The sequence below is a fragment of the Plodia interpunctella genome, chromosome 14 (genome assembly GCF_027563975.2).
Source record: "Plodia interpunctella isolate USDA-ARS_2022_Savannah chromosome 14, ilPloInte3.2, whole genome shotgun sequence".
Taxonomy (NCBI): Eukaryota; Metazoa; Arthropoda; class Insecta; order Lepidoptera; family Pyralidae; genus Plodia; species Plodia interpunctella.
In genome coordinates this window covers 1,502,940-1,520,479 of record NC_071307.1, presented here as the reverse complement: position 1 = coordinate 1,520,479, position 17,540 = coordinate 1,502,940, and the positions used below count along the sequence as shown (strand labels likewise).

At 35.7% G+C, this 17,540-nt stretch overlaps 1 protein-coding gene and 1 non-coding gene across 2 annotated transcripts; both read right to left on the bottom strand.

The window, feature by feature from the left end:
• Positions 1 to 119: 119 nt before the first annotated feature.
• Positions 120 to 11,190, bottom strand: LOC128675552 (zonadhesin-like). Its single transcript, XM_053755025.2, has 6 exons — positions 11,091 to 11,190; positions 7,914 to 8,096; positions 5,671 to 5,892; positions 5,081 to 5,278; positions 2,064 to 2,270; positions 120 to 595 (listed from the first exon to the last, which is right to left on the bottom strand). Exons 1-6 carry the CDS (start codon positions 11,146 to 11,148, stop codon positions 375 to 377), a joined length of 1,089 nt encoding a protein of 362 aa, XP_053611000.1. The 5' UTR covers positions 11,149 to 11,190; the 3' UTR covers positions 120 to 374.
• A 5,598-nt stretch (positions 11,191 to 16,788) lies between these two features.
• Positions 16,789 to 16,860, bottom strand: TRNAD-GUC (transfer RNA aspartic acid (anticodon GUC)). The gene has a single exon. It is a non-coding gene; the product is annotated as a tRNA-Asp (tRNA).
• Positions 16,861 to 17,540: the final 680 nt, after the last annotated feature.

The following is a 17,540-nucleotide window of genomic DNA, read 5'->3' as shown; positions in this document are numbered from 1 at the left end:
CAGATCTAATCGGAGGTGCCAGAGCTTCGCGATCAAACTTCTTTAGCTTATTATATTGGTACATATAGATATGGAAGAAATTAAAAACGTTTTACATAATAGTTTATTTAAAAACTCAATACTCAATACTACTTAAATACTATACATATAACAAAGCGAGTATGACTATACCAGATTATCTTTTATTTAATTTACTGTTTGATACCAAACAATAGCAGATTTCCAAAAAATAGCAATTTAGCTGTGCCTTAACAGTTAAAAATACAATTTTATTTTTTTCTAAATTATCTACAGTAAATTTTCAATAGCGTTTTATATTCTTTTAAAATTTTGAAACTCCGCTTCTAGAAAAAAATACTCAAAAAAGAAAAGAATTACACATCAACAATTTCTGTTGTCATCGTAATATTGTTAGTGGCGCCACCGATGCATTTTTCTGGCGGTACACACTGGCCCAGGGCGTCTCGGACCAAGCCCAGCTTGCAGTGGCAGCCCAGGTCGCATCTCCTGGGTCTCCCTGCGCAGATGGACGCGTTGCAGCGAGCCTCGCAGCCGTACCGACAGACGTACTCTTCGTTAGGATTTACACATTTCTCTGAAAAAAAAAAATTCTTTAAACTTTTTTGCAATATTTAAAACTTAATATGCAAATAGGTGGACATAATGTTTTAAAGGCATTCTTTGCAAGTTAAACAGTAAAAAGGGCTAGTAAATGGTAAAAAGGGCTATTCTTTCTAGAAATTACAAATGAAAAGTAGGTAGAGTTATAGTGTCATCAATTACAACTCGGTAAATAGTCATATAAATACATAAGTAAGTATATATGTATGGGAATTGATTCTTTTCGTTTCGTACCTTGTCTAACAATCTATGCACTATGTGTTTTTATGTTAAATTATACGTAAATATATGTTTGGTTCATATTAGTAGTATAGTTCATTGACCGAGTCGAAGATTATAAAATATGGTGTGAATTCATAACGGTTCAAATCGTCTTAATATTAGTTATAAAATCGTGTTAGAAAGCTATATTTTAACGTTTACGATTATAAGGGCTTGATGAATGTGTTTTATTGTTGGACGGACAAGTTTATGGACTAGTGTTATGTGAGGTTACCGAGATAAGCGCTCACAGACACCCATATCTCGGTGACGGGTGACGGAGAGTTATTGCGATCTGATAGCTTCTCACTGGTATTTAGACCTTGTCTTGTGTTCCTTCTTTACGTGCAGATATGGGTTTTTATGCAATACCTATTTCTGAAAACATTGACATGGTGGTTCAAAAGCAGGTATTTAGGCAACAATTTAAGGCGTTTAAATAATAATTTAAACGCCTTAAATTGTTGCCTAAATAATTAAATACGTAGGCATGTGTTCAACTTTTAAGATATTCAAAGGCAAAGAGAACATATTATCTCTTTCTCATCCGAGCGTTGGTTTTTTCTTCAGCCATAGAGCGACGGAGCCCAGGGTCCGCTTTCCTACTATTTCTCCTCTACTTCGTACGGCCTTCAAAATGTTTAGTTGTCAGGCCATTGGCAGGCATAAGTATCGTTGACGACATCAAGCCAGCACTTCTTGGGTTTGCTCCGTCGTAAGATGTGTTCGTACCAGCGAGGGCTTCTGGAGTTTGTCTGCTATGTCACGGTCATGCAACCATAGATAAAAGAAATATTAATTGTATCTATGGCTGTTACAGACATGAAGGGAACATCCTCTATCAGGCCATAACAGCCGAACGGCACCCTCGATATTTGCCGGAGAAATGAGAGGAGAAGAATAGTTACCACCAGGATGCAGTAGGGACTGTCACTTACCGTCAACAAATGTGTTGACGCAATAACCGTTCCTGTCCCGGGACTAAATCTCCGATGATGTATTGAAAGAATAGAGTAAGAGGAAGAGAATCTTATGAGGAATGTAGTCTTTTGCATTGACACAGTGTCTGTTCTTGTGCCTGAAGCGTGGTGGTTTGCAGAGACACCCGCTTGTGCAGATCAGGCCGGGGTGGGGTCGGAACAGTATCGCAAGAGAATATGGAAGACAGAGTGAGATCTTACGAGGAATGCAGTCCTTTGCATTGACGCAATGTCCGCTCCTGTGCCTGAGGAGTGGCGGCTTGCAGAGACATCCGCTTGTGCAGATCAGGTGAGGACAGTTGGGAGTGGGGTCCGAACAGCTGGGCTCACACCAGCCGCAAGAGAAATACTCCTCGTCCTGGGCGCAGTCGTCTATCGAGGTGTCCCCGCCGCCTATGATTTCTTCAGCTGGAGAATAAGAGTCATTTTTCAGTCTCTTATTGAGCAGAATGTTGACGAGAAATTTTTATAAGTAAAAATTTGAAGAGCTTGTTCAATAGTTTGCATTTCACATCTCACTATCGAGTCGGTTCGCAGCGAGACGCAGCTAACCAATCACAGTGTTACATTGTGACATAACGTCAACCACTAGCAATATGATTGGTTAGATGTGTCTCACCGCGAACCGACTCGATAGTGAGATGCGAGTTGGGAATCTATACTTCGCCCTTATGGAACTTTTATTCATTTAGGTTTCCCTTCCAGACCCTAGGATCATTAAGTTCTTTGTACCTTGGTCCTTATACTGTTGGTTCATGTCGACCATGCCGCCGCCGCTTCAGCATGACTTATAGTTATCAATGCAGCTTTTGACACACCACCCATACACGATATGACTAAACGGGATAAAAAGTATCCTATGTGTTATTCCAGGTTATCAACTCGTATACAAAATTTCAAACCAATCAGTTCAGTAGATTCTACGTGAAAGAGTAACAAAGATTTTCTCATTTATTAGTTGGATGGATAACGGACTTAAATATCAAATTGGGAATTATAATTAAATAGGTAATTTCACTCATCTTTAATATTCGCAGCTCGAATTTGAAACCGTTTTTGACAACATTTTTTTTTTATAATTTTACATTTTAATTACAAATGTAAAGTTTATTTTTCAAAGTGCAGAACTGTAAACTATGCTTGCTTTGATTCTTAAATTTTATTTTTTGGATGTTGAAAATAATTTAATTTTTGTAGGTAAGTACAATAAGAATAAATCAAACATAGGTACTTTACCTACTTACGTGCATTTATAATTCATCTACGAATAAAACAAACAAAAACTTGCATTACATACGATAGATTTTATTTACAAGCATGGACGTATACTTAAGACATTAAATTACATTTTAAACAGGCACAGAGATGAAAAATGGAATAGAAACAGAATAAAAAAAAAAAGACTTGATAGGTATTTTCTTTGAAGAGTCAAAACTTCCTAACACTGACTTATTATGACATTTTACTATAATAGTAATAAAATAATTATTACTTATTATTATAAAAACCGAGAGTTGGAGTCTAATTCGAACTCGAAGTCATAGTAGTTGTTGTAGTCTTCGCCTGGATCGGGCCCGAAGGGCTGGCCTGAAGGGACAATACAATTGTATTTCAGGGTTTTTACTTTTGAATGGGTTTAAACCAGCATTGGAGTAAATTGCCAATCGCCGTAGATACGAGTACCTTTCAAAGCTAATTATAGCATCGAAACCTTAGGTACATTAGGCAATTTTACACCAACTCAGATCTGTCAAAAGCAAATAAAACTTCAACGATATTGCTTTTCCACTATTTCCGGAGATAATTTAAGAAGTACATAATTATAAATCACGTAATTATTGAAATCGACTAAATAAATAACATACTTATTTAAGCAATGTAGGTTGATTGGCAGCACTTGTATAGTGGGAATTGACCTAACATTTCATAGGTGATAGGCAAGCAATCTGTTATTTTATTTTCAATACTGCAACAAATCAGCCCACTGTCCACTTGTCCAGTCTATTATATGGCATAGATGGTGAAGTAATAAATATAAAAAAGTAAAAGTAAAAAAAAAAGTAAAAAAAGTGCTTTATTTTCTCCAAAACGCTAATGAACATAACAGTGAGACTAATAAAAGAAGTAATGTGTGCTGCAGCATGCGGGAGACTGGTGCCTGATATAGGCGAACCTGTGTCACAGTACACCAGTGCTCTCACATCTGGATGTATATAATATATTAGGACGAATAAATAAATAAATATATTAGGACGAATCACACAAATTGAGTTAACACCAAAGTAAGTTCGAGACTTGTGTTATGGGATACTAAATCAACGATACTATATTTTATAACAAATACATATATAGATAAACATCCAAGATCCGGGCCAATCAGAAAAAGATCATTTTCTATCATGACCCGACCGAGGATCGAACCCAGGACCTCTCGGTTCAGTGGCAAGAACTTTGCCACTGCGCCACCGAGGTCGTCAGAACTAAAAACCATCAGTAGAAATCGTGTCACAATATTTTTACGATACTTAGTCTGACACATTTGAAAGGCAATCAAAAACGATTGAGACACAACAATGGCAGATTCGACACCCTGAATTCGGGTTGTAAAGTCGATTGATCTAATATTTTGATAAAATCACTGTTCTATTATATGAAAGACCTAAGATACTGAAGGAATTAGAAAGAAAAGGTAAAGGAAAATGAAAATGTATAAGAAAAACAATGTTACAAATTCAACACAGTTTATTCCATTAATATTTGTTATATACAACAACTAGATAAACTTACAATATAGCCTATAATTTATATCACAATAGATAAGGTTGCACATGTACCTACCTACATTCATCTAACTACAGAGTAAGTAGGTGTACAGGTTACATGGATTTGCAATACAAGAAAAAAGCAAACACCAAAAAAAAAAAAAAACAACGAGAGCCATTTATAATTCAACCGATGATTAGAATGAAATGACAGTGACACTTATTTTTATTGCATAAACGTCGTCAAAAAATATATTTTTGACGAAGCTTGTTGTGGATTTTTCAAATTATTTTATTATTATTTTCTTTTTGTACTATATTTTTGGTAATAAAATAAATAATCTACTTCTACGATCGATATCTCATTATTAAACTTAATTATTAAAGTGTTATGAAACAGAAAAAGACAGAAAATACATAATACAGTGTAACCCAACTATTCTACCTCCTACAGACCTTTAGGGCAGTCCTCAAGTTTGACACAGGTACCGCTGGGAGCCTTGTAGAACCCGTCCTGGCAGAAGCAGCCCCTCATGCAGTCTCCGGGACACTTGGGTTTCGGGTTACTGCAGGTCTTCTCGCAAACCTCGCATAGTTTGAACACCTGCTTAGGGCCGCACGACAGCATAGGGATGGGTGGCAAGTAAGCTGATTCTGGAATTAAAATACTTATAAGTACATTTCTAGCTTCTTCTTCTTCTCCTGTGATTTGAAAGTCGAAGTTAGACCTAGCTATAAGTATTTTTTAAGTGTTATTCAATAAAAATTGTCACGACCCGATAATAAATGAAACATATAGAAAGCTAGCAACCCGGTTTCGAACGGGTGCAATTAGAGCAATATTAAGCACGTTATATATATATCAATAAATCTCTTCAATCCTCTTAAATCACTCTACGAGTATCTAACGATACGACTACGAGGGGAACTAATAGCCGACAGGCTGGCTAGAGACACATCTATATAATAAGTATTTAATATTAAATGTTATTTAAGTATGGAAAATGCATTTTATAACATCGCAAAACCGATAACAAGTCACCTACTTTTAATCAAATTCCTATTGGAGCACTTGTCATAACTGACGCAGCTTCCGTCCTTGTCTCTCACGAGGTCGCCCTTGCAGAAGCAGCCGCGCGCGCACTGCGCAGGGCAGATCGGGTTAGGGTTGTCACACGTCCGGTTGCAGGGCTCGCAGAACCTGTATTCTTCGTTATCTGGACAGTTTTCGTCACGAGGTTCTGTCGTGTCCTGTTTTAGTCCTGCTGCTGTTAGGGAAATGATGAAATTCAAAGAATTTATTCGGAAATTATTGGCTTTTCACGACAAATTTATGGTACTTATATTTTTATCAACAAGCTACGAATTACTAGCGTTACGGAACGACCACTGCTGAGAAGAAGGAGAAGAAAAAAGAAGAAGAATGACAAAACAAACAGTACTTAATATCATACCAATAGCCCTATTGGTATGATAATTTACGATTATTTTTCATAAAATTTTGGTAAAACGCCGTATTAGATGTTGTACGAGGTGACTAAGAGACACATAGCCTTGGCTGTTTAAAGGCAATAATAGTATTCCTAAAAAGGGTTTAAGGCGGCCGGTTGTAAAATCATAGCTTTAAACATTCAAGGTTAATTTTACGTTGATCACGGGCTTCACGTCACAGCGAAAGAATGGTACCTATAGCTTAGGTATTTAGGACGCAAGATGAAAACAATAAATAAAATAAATAAATAAATATACTAGGACAAATCACACAGATTGAGCTAGCCCCAAAGTAAGTTCGAGACTTGTGTTATGGGATACTAACTCAACGATATTATATTTTATATAATAAATACATATATAGATAAACATCCAAGACCCGGGCCAATCAGAAAAAGATCATTTTCCATCATGACCCGACCGGGGATCGAACCCGGGACCTCTCGGTTCAGTGGCAAGAACTTTACCACTGCGCCACCGAATGAATTTACAATGAATGAAGTAAAATTAATGACATCTCTTGGATGCAATAGAGTGAAGCAAAATTGTTTAATCAATGTTGATGTTAAGTTACATCACTGACTTCAATAGTTTATTTTATATTCAAAAGTTAAAAAATAGAGATAATAACGTGAGTATAAGGGAGCTGCCGTCGGCTACGGTCGATTAACTTTTTAGAGTTAAAACATTTAAATGATCATTGAGTTTCCGTTGTATATCTTGTACTATGTAAGAAACTATGTACCTACTACTAATTATACTTGTACTGTGTACTATTAACTATATAATCTCATTAATATATTCACAACCTCGGTGGCGCAGTGGTAAGGTCTTGCCACTGAACCGAGAGGTCCTGGGTTCGATCCCCGGTCGGGTCATGATGGAAAATGATATTTTTCTGATTGGCCCGGGTCTTGGATGTTTATCTATACATATATGTATTTATTATAAAATATGGTATCGTTGAGTTAGTATCCCGTAACACAAGTCTCGAACTTACTTTGGGGCTAGCTCAATCTGTGTGATTTGTCCCAATATATTTATTTATTTATAACTAACTATTATTTATGTAAGAACTGTCTTGGTAACCTTCACACATTTTCCCAAATAACTTCTGGTTCTCGAAACATAAGCTATAAAACTAGATTTGTCCGAACGATATCTCTTAATCAGGGTAGTTTTCACCCTTTTACTGTGAGTGGATCCTTTTTGTTACCGTCCCCTAGATCAGCTGGTATCGCTATAGGATTTGGTTTATTTCTATCTGTCACGTAAACTTAGGAAATATTTGATTTTCTTTTTTCACAACGGGATTCTTTTAAGAGGAAGAGGGTCAAAGAAAGACAGTTACTAAAATATAGACTTCTATAAGAATACTAGCTTCGCTCGTTGTAATTTCCCACAGGAACAGTTATTTTTCTAGGATTAAAAGGTACCCTGTGTCCTTCTCCATACTTCAAACCACATGTACGAAAAATTTCAAGAACACTACTTCAGTAGATAGAGCGTGAAGAGGTAACAAACAAATTTACTTTCGCGTTTATGATATTAGTTAGAATTAGTATTTAAAAATACAGACACGCGCATCAGTTGACTGTTTGGGGGGGACAGGGAACATGAAAAATGTCACGTATAGTGGTAAACAGGCAAATATATACCTACGAGTTACTTGTACACTGTAATTGAAATTTATAACAAAAAATGCTGGGATATTATACACGGTGACAGATATCGATATATCAATTTATTTCGATTCTGTAGTAAAGTAAATAAATAAAAACTAAGCTAAATGACTTACGGGTAGGCGGGCACTGAGCCAACTTGACACAGTTTCCTGAGGCGTTGCGTACCTCTCCGTCTTCACAATAGCAGCCTTCTTGGCACACGCCTTTGCAGTCGGGCACCGGGTCCAGACAGGTAGCCTGGCAACCACCACAGGAAAGTAGCCGCTCATTTGGTCTGCAGATACTGCCCACTTGACCTGCAATAGGCTTCAGAGATTACTTCACACCCTAACTTTTTGGTTGCTTTTCTGGTCGTGAGTTCAAAGTTTTGTTGTAACCAAGAAAATATTTTTTCTTTCTTTACCTAACCATGTAGTTGAGATATTTGTTGAGCACCTCTAGTCAATTAACCAGTTGATCGATCGATGATACTTTTAAATGGTAATTAAACCTTCCGCTCGGCTTCGAGTCAGAAGAAAACAATTATTTCAAAAATAGTTCTATAAATCACATTAGTAAAATTCATCAATTTATGTATCACTAGTTGCGCCGAGGCGCTTCGCTACCGTGGGAATTTCGTGATAATAAAAAGTACCCTATGTGTTATTCCTATACCAAAATAATATGCATTTGGTACACGGACAAATAATATTTTATCCGTGTGCCAAATTTCTTAACATACTCACAAACTTTCATAAATTAAGGATTATAGTATTGTACAATATACATTTAACGTTGCTTTAAGTTTATTGTACGAAAATTATATACATACACCACCAAAAGCATTGTCTGTATAAAATTAGGCAAGTTTCGATGAACCTTAATATTTCTCTATTGAAATTTCTTTCTACCAAGTGCCAATGGTCTGACAAATAGGGATACCGGCGACCGTGCGAAGTGGAAACGCAAAAGTAAGAAAGCAAACCTTGGGCTTCGATGCTTAACGGCTGGAGGAAGAAACCGGAAAAACTTAGATAAGAGAGAGAGAGACAAACAGCGGGAAGCGACTTAGTTTTATACTACGTAGTGAAGAATGTTCAAACGTCTTTAATAATTGGTTGGCGAAAATATAATACGAATTAAACTTAAAGTTTTCTCCAAGGTTTTCGTGCAATTTGCAGTAGCAGTGTTGCAGTCATACGATAGTAGCGGATGCATTGTCCGATGCAAGGTGATCTGTTTCAGTTGAATTTACTAACAACTGAATTATTATGGTTGCGCCTACTTTGTAAGAATACAATTGTTGCCTAAGCTGGAAAGGCAAAAAACAGTCATAGATTTTCAAGTCAGTTAAAATGGATAATAGTTTTTAGAACAGACGAACGAAAAAGAAAAGACGAATTATATTCTTTCAAATAAATGTTGATTGATTTATTGATCGAAAAGCATAAATTTTTACTATTGTCTGCCTTCTAAGGGTTCTCTAAGGGTTGATGCACCGTCAACTTTAACGTGCACATAAAAACGCAAAGTACGCCATTTTGTCTAAACGTCAGCGGCGCGCCGGTTAAAGTCAACGTTAAATTTGACGATGCATCTCACGCAGAGTCTTTACAGTGGTTATTATTATTATTTGCAATTTTAAATTCTCATGATTTTTTCCGTTTATTCTATTGGTTTTTGTCATACCTAATACCATTTGGGTAACATATTATGTGCTGAACCCAGTCAGATTTCAAAAAATAATTTAGTCGATTCCATCTGAGTGTGCTCCCAGTTACATTGACGGCTGTGACGCCCGGAGTTCTTTTCAATAAATTAATCAAAATATTAGCTGTGAATTTCCGACCGGCCACCTGGCTGACGTCAATCTTATAAAACTGTTGTTGCCTATAAGCATTCATGCTTACGTTTCTTTTAATTGTCGCTTCGTACGCTACCCGCGGGAGTAGGTTACCTTTACCGTACGTACGTTACCCTTAGGCGGGAAACACGCTACAAATATTTAAATACCTATCTAGAATTTATGAATTCATGTTGCGCTTGTCGTTAAGATTTTACAAGGATATGCAACAAAACACTGTCAGTAATAGTAAAACTGGTTTTGTATCTGATCTGACAATAGGCATTACGTATAGGTAAGTACTGAACATAATATCCTGTTAAACCACTATACAATACGAGCGAATCTATCACTCATTTATAAATAATATTGACAATACTTGTTCATTGGGAGAAAGCCGATTGAAATTCATAATGAATTACAAGAGTCGATGTGATGTAAAAAAAAATATAAACGTGTTAAACATTTCACAGGGTAGATAAACTTGTGGTGTGAATAACCTACTGAACAATCTTGAAAAAATATATGTGTGAAAACATCAAGAGATATCAAACAGACGCAGGGTAAGTACTTAAGGATTATGCCATTTCATAAAGATCTAATTATCTGTGTTGTCGGTTGGCTAGCCCTTAAGAGTAAGGGCTAGCCGTACCGACAACTGCCTCCGTTTTGACCAGCTTGCCACGGGCCCTCAGCTGAAGGGCTCCAGCACCGAAAAAATATATTTTCTTTACTCTGTAGGGTCATTGTAAGGTATATTGTATCTAGTAATGGAATTGGAAGGAAGGTACCATTTGGTACTATTTGGTGTGGCGCCCCCAAACCAAATAGTATCTCAAGATTTTCGACCCTCAGGGGGAAAATTACGCCACTTAATTCGGCCTAGTTGACATGTAATACACAGCTTTGTGGTCGTAGGTTCGAACTTCATGGGCTTAATACTTTGACCTCATAACTAACTATACACTTTGATTAAATGTTATATAGTACCAGAAATATCTATTTTATTGAAAAAGATTAGATTTTCGTTTATTTTATTTTATTTACAAAACTTCATAGGCCATTTTTGTCTAACAAAAATACCATGTAAACGTATTTTTGCAAATATAACTCATAAATGCGAAAGTAAGTTTGTTTGTTGTCTTTACAATTTACTTACTCTACCAATGTTCTTGAAAATTTGCATACATGTAGTTTGAAGTATGGAGAAGGACATAGGGTATCTTTCATTACGGAAAAAATAAATGTTACCTTGGGAAATTCACGCATGGCGAAGCAGCGGGTAAAAGCTAGTTAAGTTTATATAAAAGGTAATTATAATTTCGAATATAGGTATTATATTTCTTCAAGTTGCAAACTTCTATTCATTTCTAACTTTTTTATGAGTGACGTCACGTATTTAATTTAACTCAACAACCAAAATTATAAAAATACTAACAACTATGTGTTAAATTATATAAATACAAACCATGTATCTCCCTTGAGAACACAAAAACAAACAAACACACAAGCGATCTGCACTCCATGGTGTTCACTACGGCACTATCACACAACTGATTGCACACACAACCAAGTGACAGCTTATATCTGACCTGATGTTACGTCGTCGTCTAAAATAAGGACGGAACAGAAGGCTGAAATGGTACTTAGTGTCTTGTGTTTCCGCCCTAGACTAGGACCATTAAATGTCCTCCCGAAGCGGTGATGGTCCAATGGTTAAGATGCTCTGTGGAAGTTTCCAGGTTCGAATCCTACTCGTGCCGAGTGAGTTTGTATATCAATCTGATTTATGTATTAATAGTTTTCATCGACCATGATTTGTCCACGTGTCGTGAAATATTAGGGTTTATGTTTGGTGTAAACGTACCTACTGGTTGACTAATTCATTCAATAACGCTACGCTACGTTATGGTCCATTTGGCTTTAATAGTAATGTCATATGCCTATAGGCGATTAATAAAGGATATGCGCAAATTATTCAATAATTATTTTATTCTACATCCTCACTATTTCATAGTTGCAGTCATTGCGCGTATTTGGTCGTTATACCAAATGTCTAGTTCGATATTCTGTTTGAACTTCGTTCGAGTTCTGTCACACTATTTTATTAACAGAATTTACTATAATTTTGCAACAAGGAAAACTGCAATAATATTTATATCAAAATGTGTACCTACCTGAGCGCGTGATTTGTTTTTTTCTTGCTAAAGACCTTAATTTTTATAAGTGGAATTAATGATTTTTAACGCCCAAATTTCAATTTGTTAACATTAACATACGTGATATATATAATACTAGCTGCGCTCCGGTATATAATACTAGCTGCGCTCCGGGGCTTCGCTCCCAATGGGAGCTGGGAATTTGGGAATAAAAAGTATCCTATATGTTACGTTACTATGGGTATATTCTACTCGTGTAACAAATTTCATAACAATCCGTCCAGTAGTTTTGCGTGAAAGTGTAACAAACATACATACCTACACACATACATCCTCACAAACCTTCGCATGTATAATATAAGTAGCATAATATTAATATAGGTACCTCATAAAAATTGTGTGTTAGAATTAGAAGTGAGTAAAGTTGATGACGTCAAATGATATATTTTGCAATTTTTTTTTATTTGTATGTTTGTATGGAATGTTGGACAAACAGACGAACGAGTGATTTCGTAAGGGTTCGGTTGTTTTCCTTTGAGGTAGGGTAAAACATACAGGTAGCTAAAACATTAATGTTAAAGCCTTCATAAGATGACCTTCACGGGTACAATCTTGTGGAGTGGTTGAGCCCAATAGGCCAGGAGAGACACTTTATTTTTTATTGATTTTGATCTAGATATAGATTTATTTATTCTTTCGAGTATTTTTAAATATATTTTATTTTTAATATACGTATAATACCTACATTTGTTAATTGACGTCTTTGGAGAAAAGGCCGCGGTGAAGTTTGTTGCGCCGCTTCTTCTTCACCTGCACTTTGGAAGTCGGCAGTAGACTTAGTTTAAGTCATTATTTTGTCGTCAATAAGTGATGTATGTCATCCTATATTGAATAAAGAAATTTGAATTTAAATTTGGAAAAGAAAACATTTATTGAGTAAACTTAATTATGTTTGAATATCTTGTTATAACTGTACTCCTTTGTAAATGGTGCAATAAAGAGTTTATCTATCTATCTATCTTAAATTTAAACATATTATTAAATTAGACGATACAAAATAATTTGTTTATATTTTTTGCGCTACTTTCACCTCATCACTGTCTTTTAGAATTAACAAGACGCGCAGCTGCTTAAAATGTGTATGTTAAACACAGTGACACGGGTTAGTAGCTGACATGCAAGCTACAGGCACGCTATTTCACTGAGGGAGTATTTGTGTAGATACATCAGAACTAAGTATATGTACTAGTTTTATTAAGAACCAATTTCGTTTCACTTTTGTCGTTCGATTTTTGTCTTCAAATTACGCAACTACACGGTCTTATAAATTACAGAGATGGGAAAATTTTATATATAAACTAGCTGCGCCCCGGGGCTTCGCCCTCGTGAGTATTTCGGAACAATAAGTACCCTATGTCCTTCTCCGTGCTTCAAACTAAGTGTAGGCAACATTTCAAGAAGATTGGTTGAGCAGGTAAAGCGTGAAGAGTTTATAATATTAGTTAGGAAACAGACTCGAATTCTACCGTATTTGCGGGAGTAAACAGCATGAAATTGTTTTTTTTTTTTAAGAAAATATAGATAAGAAAACTGTGTCTGTCAATAAAGACACCTATTATGAAAGTAAGACGAGGGCGATATCCGTTTCCTCTTGTACCTCAAGTACCTTCTTGAATAAAAAAATATTTTATCAGCAGCTGTCGTTTTCAATTAACGAATAAAAGCAATGACTTTTTGCTTGATCAGAAAAATACTTAAAGCAATTCCTTTTTGAGTTTATAATTATCTATATTTTCATTGCAGCCAATTTTGATTACTCATAGGTAATTTGCCGTTTACCCGCGACTTTGTTAGTGTAAAATAGTTACTTCTGACAGCATAATTATATTTTTTGTCATTAATGTGTTTACCCATGTCAGATTACTCATTTCTAGTCAATTAAGACGTATTTTATAATGGTAAGCCGATCTGGCATGATAGGGACCAACACTGTTCAAATGAGTTTCTTTCGGCATTTCTTCTCAGCAGTGGTCGTTCCGAAATACCAGTAGTTTGTAGCTTGTGAGAAATAACTATAAATATAAAGATTGACGAGAAAAAGTGCCTGTGAAGGTCTAATTTCTGAATAAATGATTTGAATTTGAATTTATTTGGTCGTCTTTTCAAACAAAATTTCAACCCTCAATATAGTTTTTTGGGGGTTGATTTTTTAAAATAAATTAGCCTATGTTTGAACCTGGGTCTTTAACTGCAAGCATACCAAATTTAATCAAAATCGGTAACGCGGTTTAGCCGTGAAAGCGGAATAGACAGACGTTCGTATTTATAATATTACTATGAACATAAATGTCTTAATCAATACTAGTATTATAAACTATTCATACCTACGCAATTATGGCGATGCATATCGATGCATAAATTCCGATAGATTTGTACTCGATGATTGTATGTAACTAGTTTGGCGAACGCACTGATGCAGCTCATGTCTCGACATGACAAACGGATTTATATGAATGATCGAGTTGGGATATAATTCGAAAGTGATTAATGAAAGTGCAACGAATGCTGTGCGCTAATTATAATGGAGGCTGATAGTGTTGCCAGTTGAGTAATGCTCATTTTAATTTTCAAATTTTTATCTATCAACTTGTGGTAGGTAGAAATTTCATCTTCATGCATAGTACAAAACGAAGTCGCTTTTCGATGTCTGTCTGTCCCTATGTTTGCTGCTAAGCAACAGCTTCTAACATGGCAATGGATTTTGATGCGGGTTTAGTGATTCAATAGGAAAGTTTATATGTATACTTACTAGCTATTTACCCGCCGCTTTGTCTGCGTGAATTTATCTGCGAAAGCGGAACCGACGTGATTTTCATACAAAATTGTTACCATCCCCCCCCATTAAAGTCATTTAGGGGTCGATTATTGAAAAAAAAAATAGCCTATGTTTGATCAGAGGTCTTGAACTATATGCATAAATAATTTTCATCTAAAACGGTTCAGCCGGGGCGGACCGCTTGTAAATTATACATTTCTCAAGGACAGGTTTTGTAGAAATTAATATTAATTCGATTAGAAATAGCTAAACTGAAACAATAGTTGATTATTCCGTGAGTTACCATATTATTTCAGTATTTATGAAAACAGTTGTGCATCTTGGCTACTTACTATCTATATTTGGATACTCATAAAGGCTTTGGGGGTTAACTCCCCTTTCCTTAACATTATTTATTTATAGATCGTTTACCTGAAACCAGAGCTAGCGATAAATTACAATGAGATGCTATTTAGGACTTCTTAATTAGAAAATTGAGTACATGAAATTTTCAGAAGTGTTCCCCCAACCATTAGTGCCATAGCTCCGAAGGGGACGAAGGGGCAAATGCGATAAAAATCACCCTAAACTGTAAAGATAAGGCTTGCATTAAGGAAATTGTCTTTGTAGGAATACTTTTGAAAATCCATTGATTATCACCTATGATGAGATTTTTTTGAAGAAAAAGAGATTTTTCGAAATGTGACTTTAGAGGTGGAATTTATTTTCTAATTATTCAACCTTTAATTCAACCTCCATTCAACTTTTGTGTGAAATCATTATGGTATTAAACTTTCATATATTACTGGTATGTATGGTAGTATTACTGGTATGGTAGTAGTATGGTACTTATTATACTACTAGCAGCCCGTCCTGGCTTCGCTCGGGTAAAACAATAATAAATTATACACCTAAACCTTCCTCACGAATCTCACTATCTATTGGTGAAAAGCGTACAAAAATCGGTCCCGTAGTTGTTGAGCTCGACAGACGCGACATATTTATTTTTATATAGATTATTTTTATGATTATTATTTTTATGATAGAGATCAGTGAGTAGATCAATTCATCTTGACGATTACGAAGCACTAAGTGGAACAATCTATTTAAGTGCTATTAGAATTGTTAGAAACGGTGCTCTGAGTGGAATACCCCACAGCACCGCGATTAGTGAGCACACAGTTGTTATCCGAGCGGTCCCCGGATCTCTCTGGGGAGGACTCGTTGGATTTAATCCGTGGCGGGCTGCGTCCGGTGCGGTCCGGGATTTATGCCGGACTGACACACGGACGACACCAACCGGGAGGAAACCACAAACACGATCAATTAAAATATATTTAAACCGTCAATCGGTAGCCACACCACCACAATTGTAATGTATATCACATAGCATATACAATTGTATATGATTTGTGTCTCGATTTTCTGCGATCGACATAGGTACAGGTAAGAAAAAACTCAATGAAAACTACATTACCTGTCCCTTCTGTTATTCATGCTATTTTTATAAACTTTACAGAGATGAAAGAATACGTCTGTTGTCACTTCCCCTATTGCCCTAGGAGTCTAGGGTTTAGGTACTAGGGTTAGGTCGGGGGATGAATTTTTTTATGAATATGGTTAAGAAAATCCGTCGTTAATAGCACCATCAATGCTCCACGATGTTGCTGGCAACACAAAGTAGTTGTATTTTTTTTTATTAGGTTGTCCTTTTGGATTGTTCGGCTACGAAAAGTCAGTCGTGTGTATACCAAATAATATAAAAATAAAATACATTTATTCAGTAATCGTCTTTGGAGTTATTATACAGTAAGAATGAGTTACAGTATTTTTTAAAGGTATTTTGTAAAGAAATGCCAAAAATATGAGTCTCTGTGTTCTGTCTGTATGTATCACACACGCACGACTAAACATGCGTTGAGTAAGTACTTACTTACAAAGAACAGGGACACGTTCATTTTATGTCAAGTACGCCAATATGTCAACCACTCATGAGATTTATTCATAAGTGCTGATTGCTACCGTGACGAAAAATTATTTCGTTTGCTTGTGTAAATCAGATTGTAAGTTGGCCAATAGAATGTTACGGATTAACTGAATTTAGGAAAACTTTATTATCTATAAATAAAAAATATTTGTTGTAAAATTAAATTAATAATAAAAAAAAATAATTGGAATACAAAAAAAAGGATCTCTCCGGCGGGGAATCGAACCCCGGTCTCCCGCGTGACAGGCGGGGATACTGACCACTATACTACCGAAGACTTATTGAAGATGACGAAATTGTCGTTCTTCCTCTATTGATAATATAAAAAGTGACAAATCCGTGACGGTATGAGATGCGACGGTACGGTAGAAAGTAGAAACGAGAGACGGTAGAAAGTCATATATATAGATTATTTTATCTGGACGGTACCTACTATTTAACCGCCTTCAAAAATGAGGAGGTTCTTGATTTGTCGTGATCTTTATTTATATTATTTTTTATTTACCTATGCGTAGAAGAAGTTGGGAAGACTTTTACCCAGCAAATATTATCCAGTAGTTCCAGCCTGCGCAAATTTATCAATATCTTCTACATTGCGATTTTTACTCAGGTTTTTAGTTTGCAACAGTTTAGGTAGTTATAACGCTAGTTGTTGATGTTGTTTGTTTGTGCTTATATTTGCGTTCTGGAACTGATCTGTTTTTAAAACATCTTTATGAAGCCTGCATTCATGACAAGAAAATTAATTTAAGTAAAGTACCCACACCTAGATTGATTATATGTATAATTTTAATATTTGTGGTGTGGTCATAGCGATGTGTATCTTTTTTACCATTACATGGTTTTAGGTGTCATAGTGTTTCAAACCGTATTTTCGTTATAAAAACAATTAAAAAATAAAAAATAATAAAAGACAATGTTTACTTCAAATGCACTATATTTCATTTTCATGAGTTG

Coding starts and splice junctions, on each gene's coding strand:
- LOC128675552 (XM_053755025.2), bottom strand. CDS start 11,148: ATGGAGTGCAGATCGCTTGTGTGTTTGTTTGTTTTTGTGTTCTCAAGG. Junction 5,893..7,913: donor GGCTCAGTGCCCGCCTACCC/GTAAGTCATTTA, acceptor TTTCCCTAACAG/CAGCAGGACTAAAACAGGAC. Junction 2,271..5,080: donor ACTTGAGGACTGCCCTAAAG/GTCTGTAGGAGG, acceptor CTTATTCTCCAG/CTGAAGAAATCATAGGCGGC.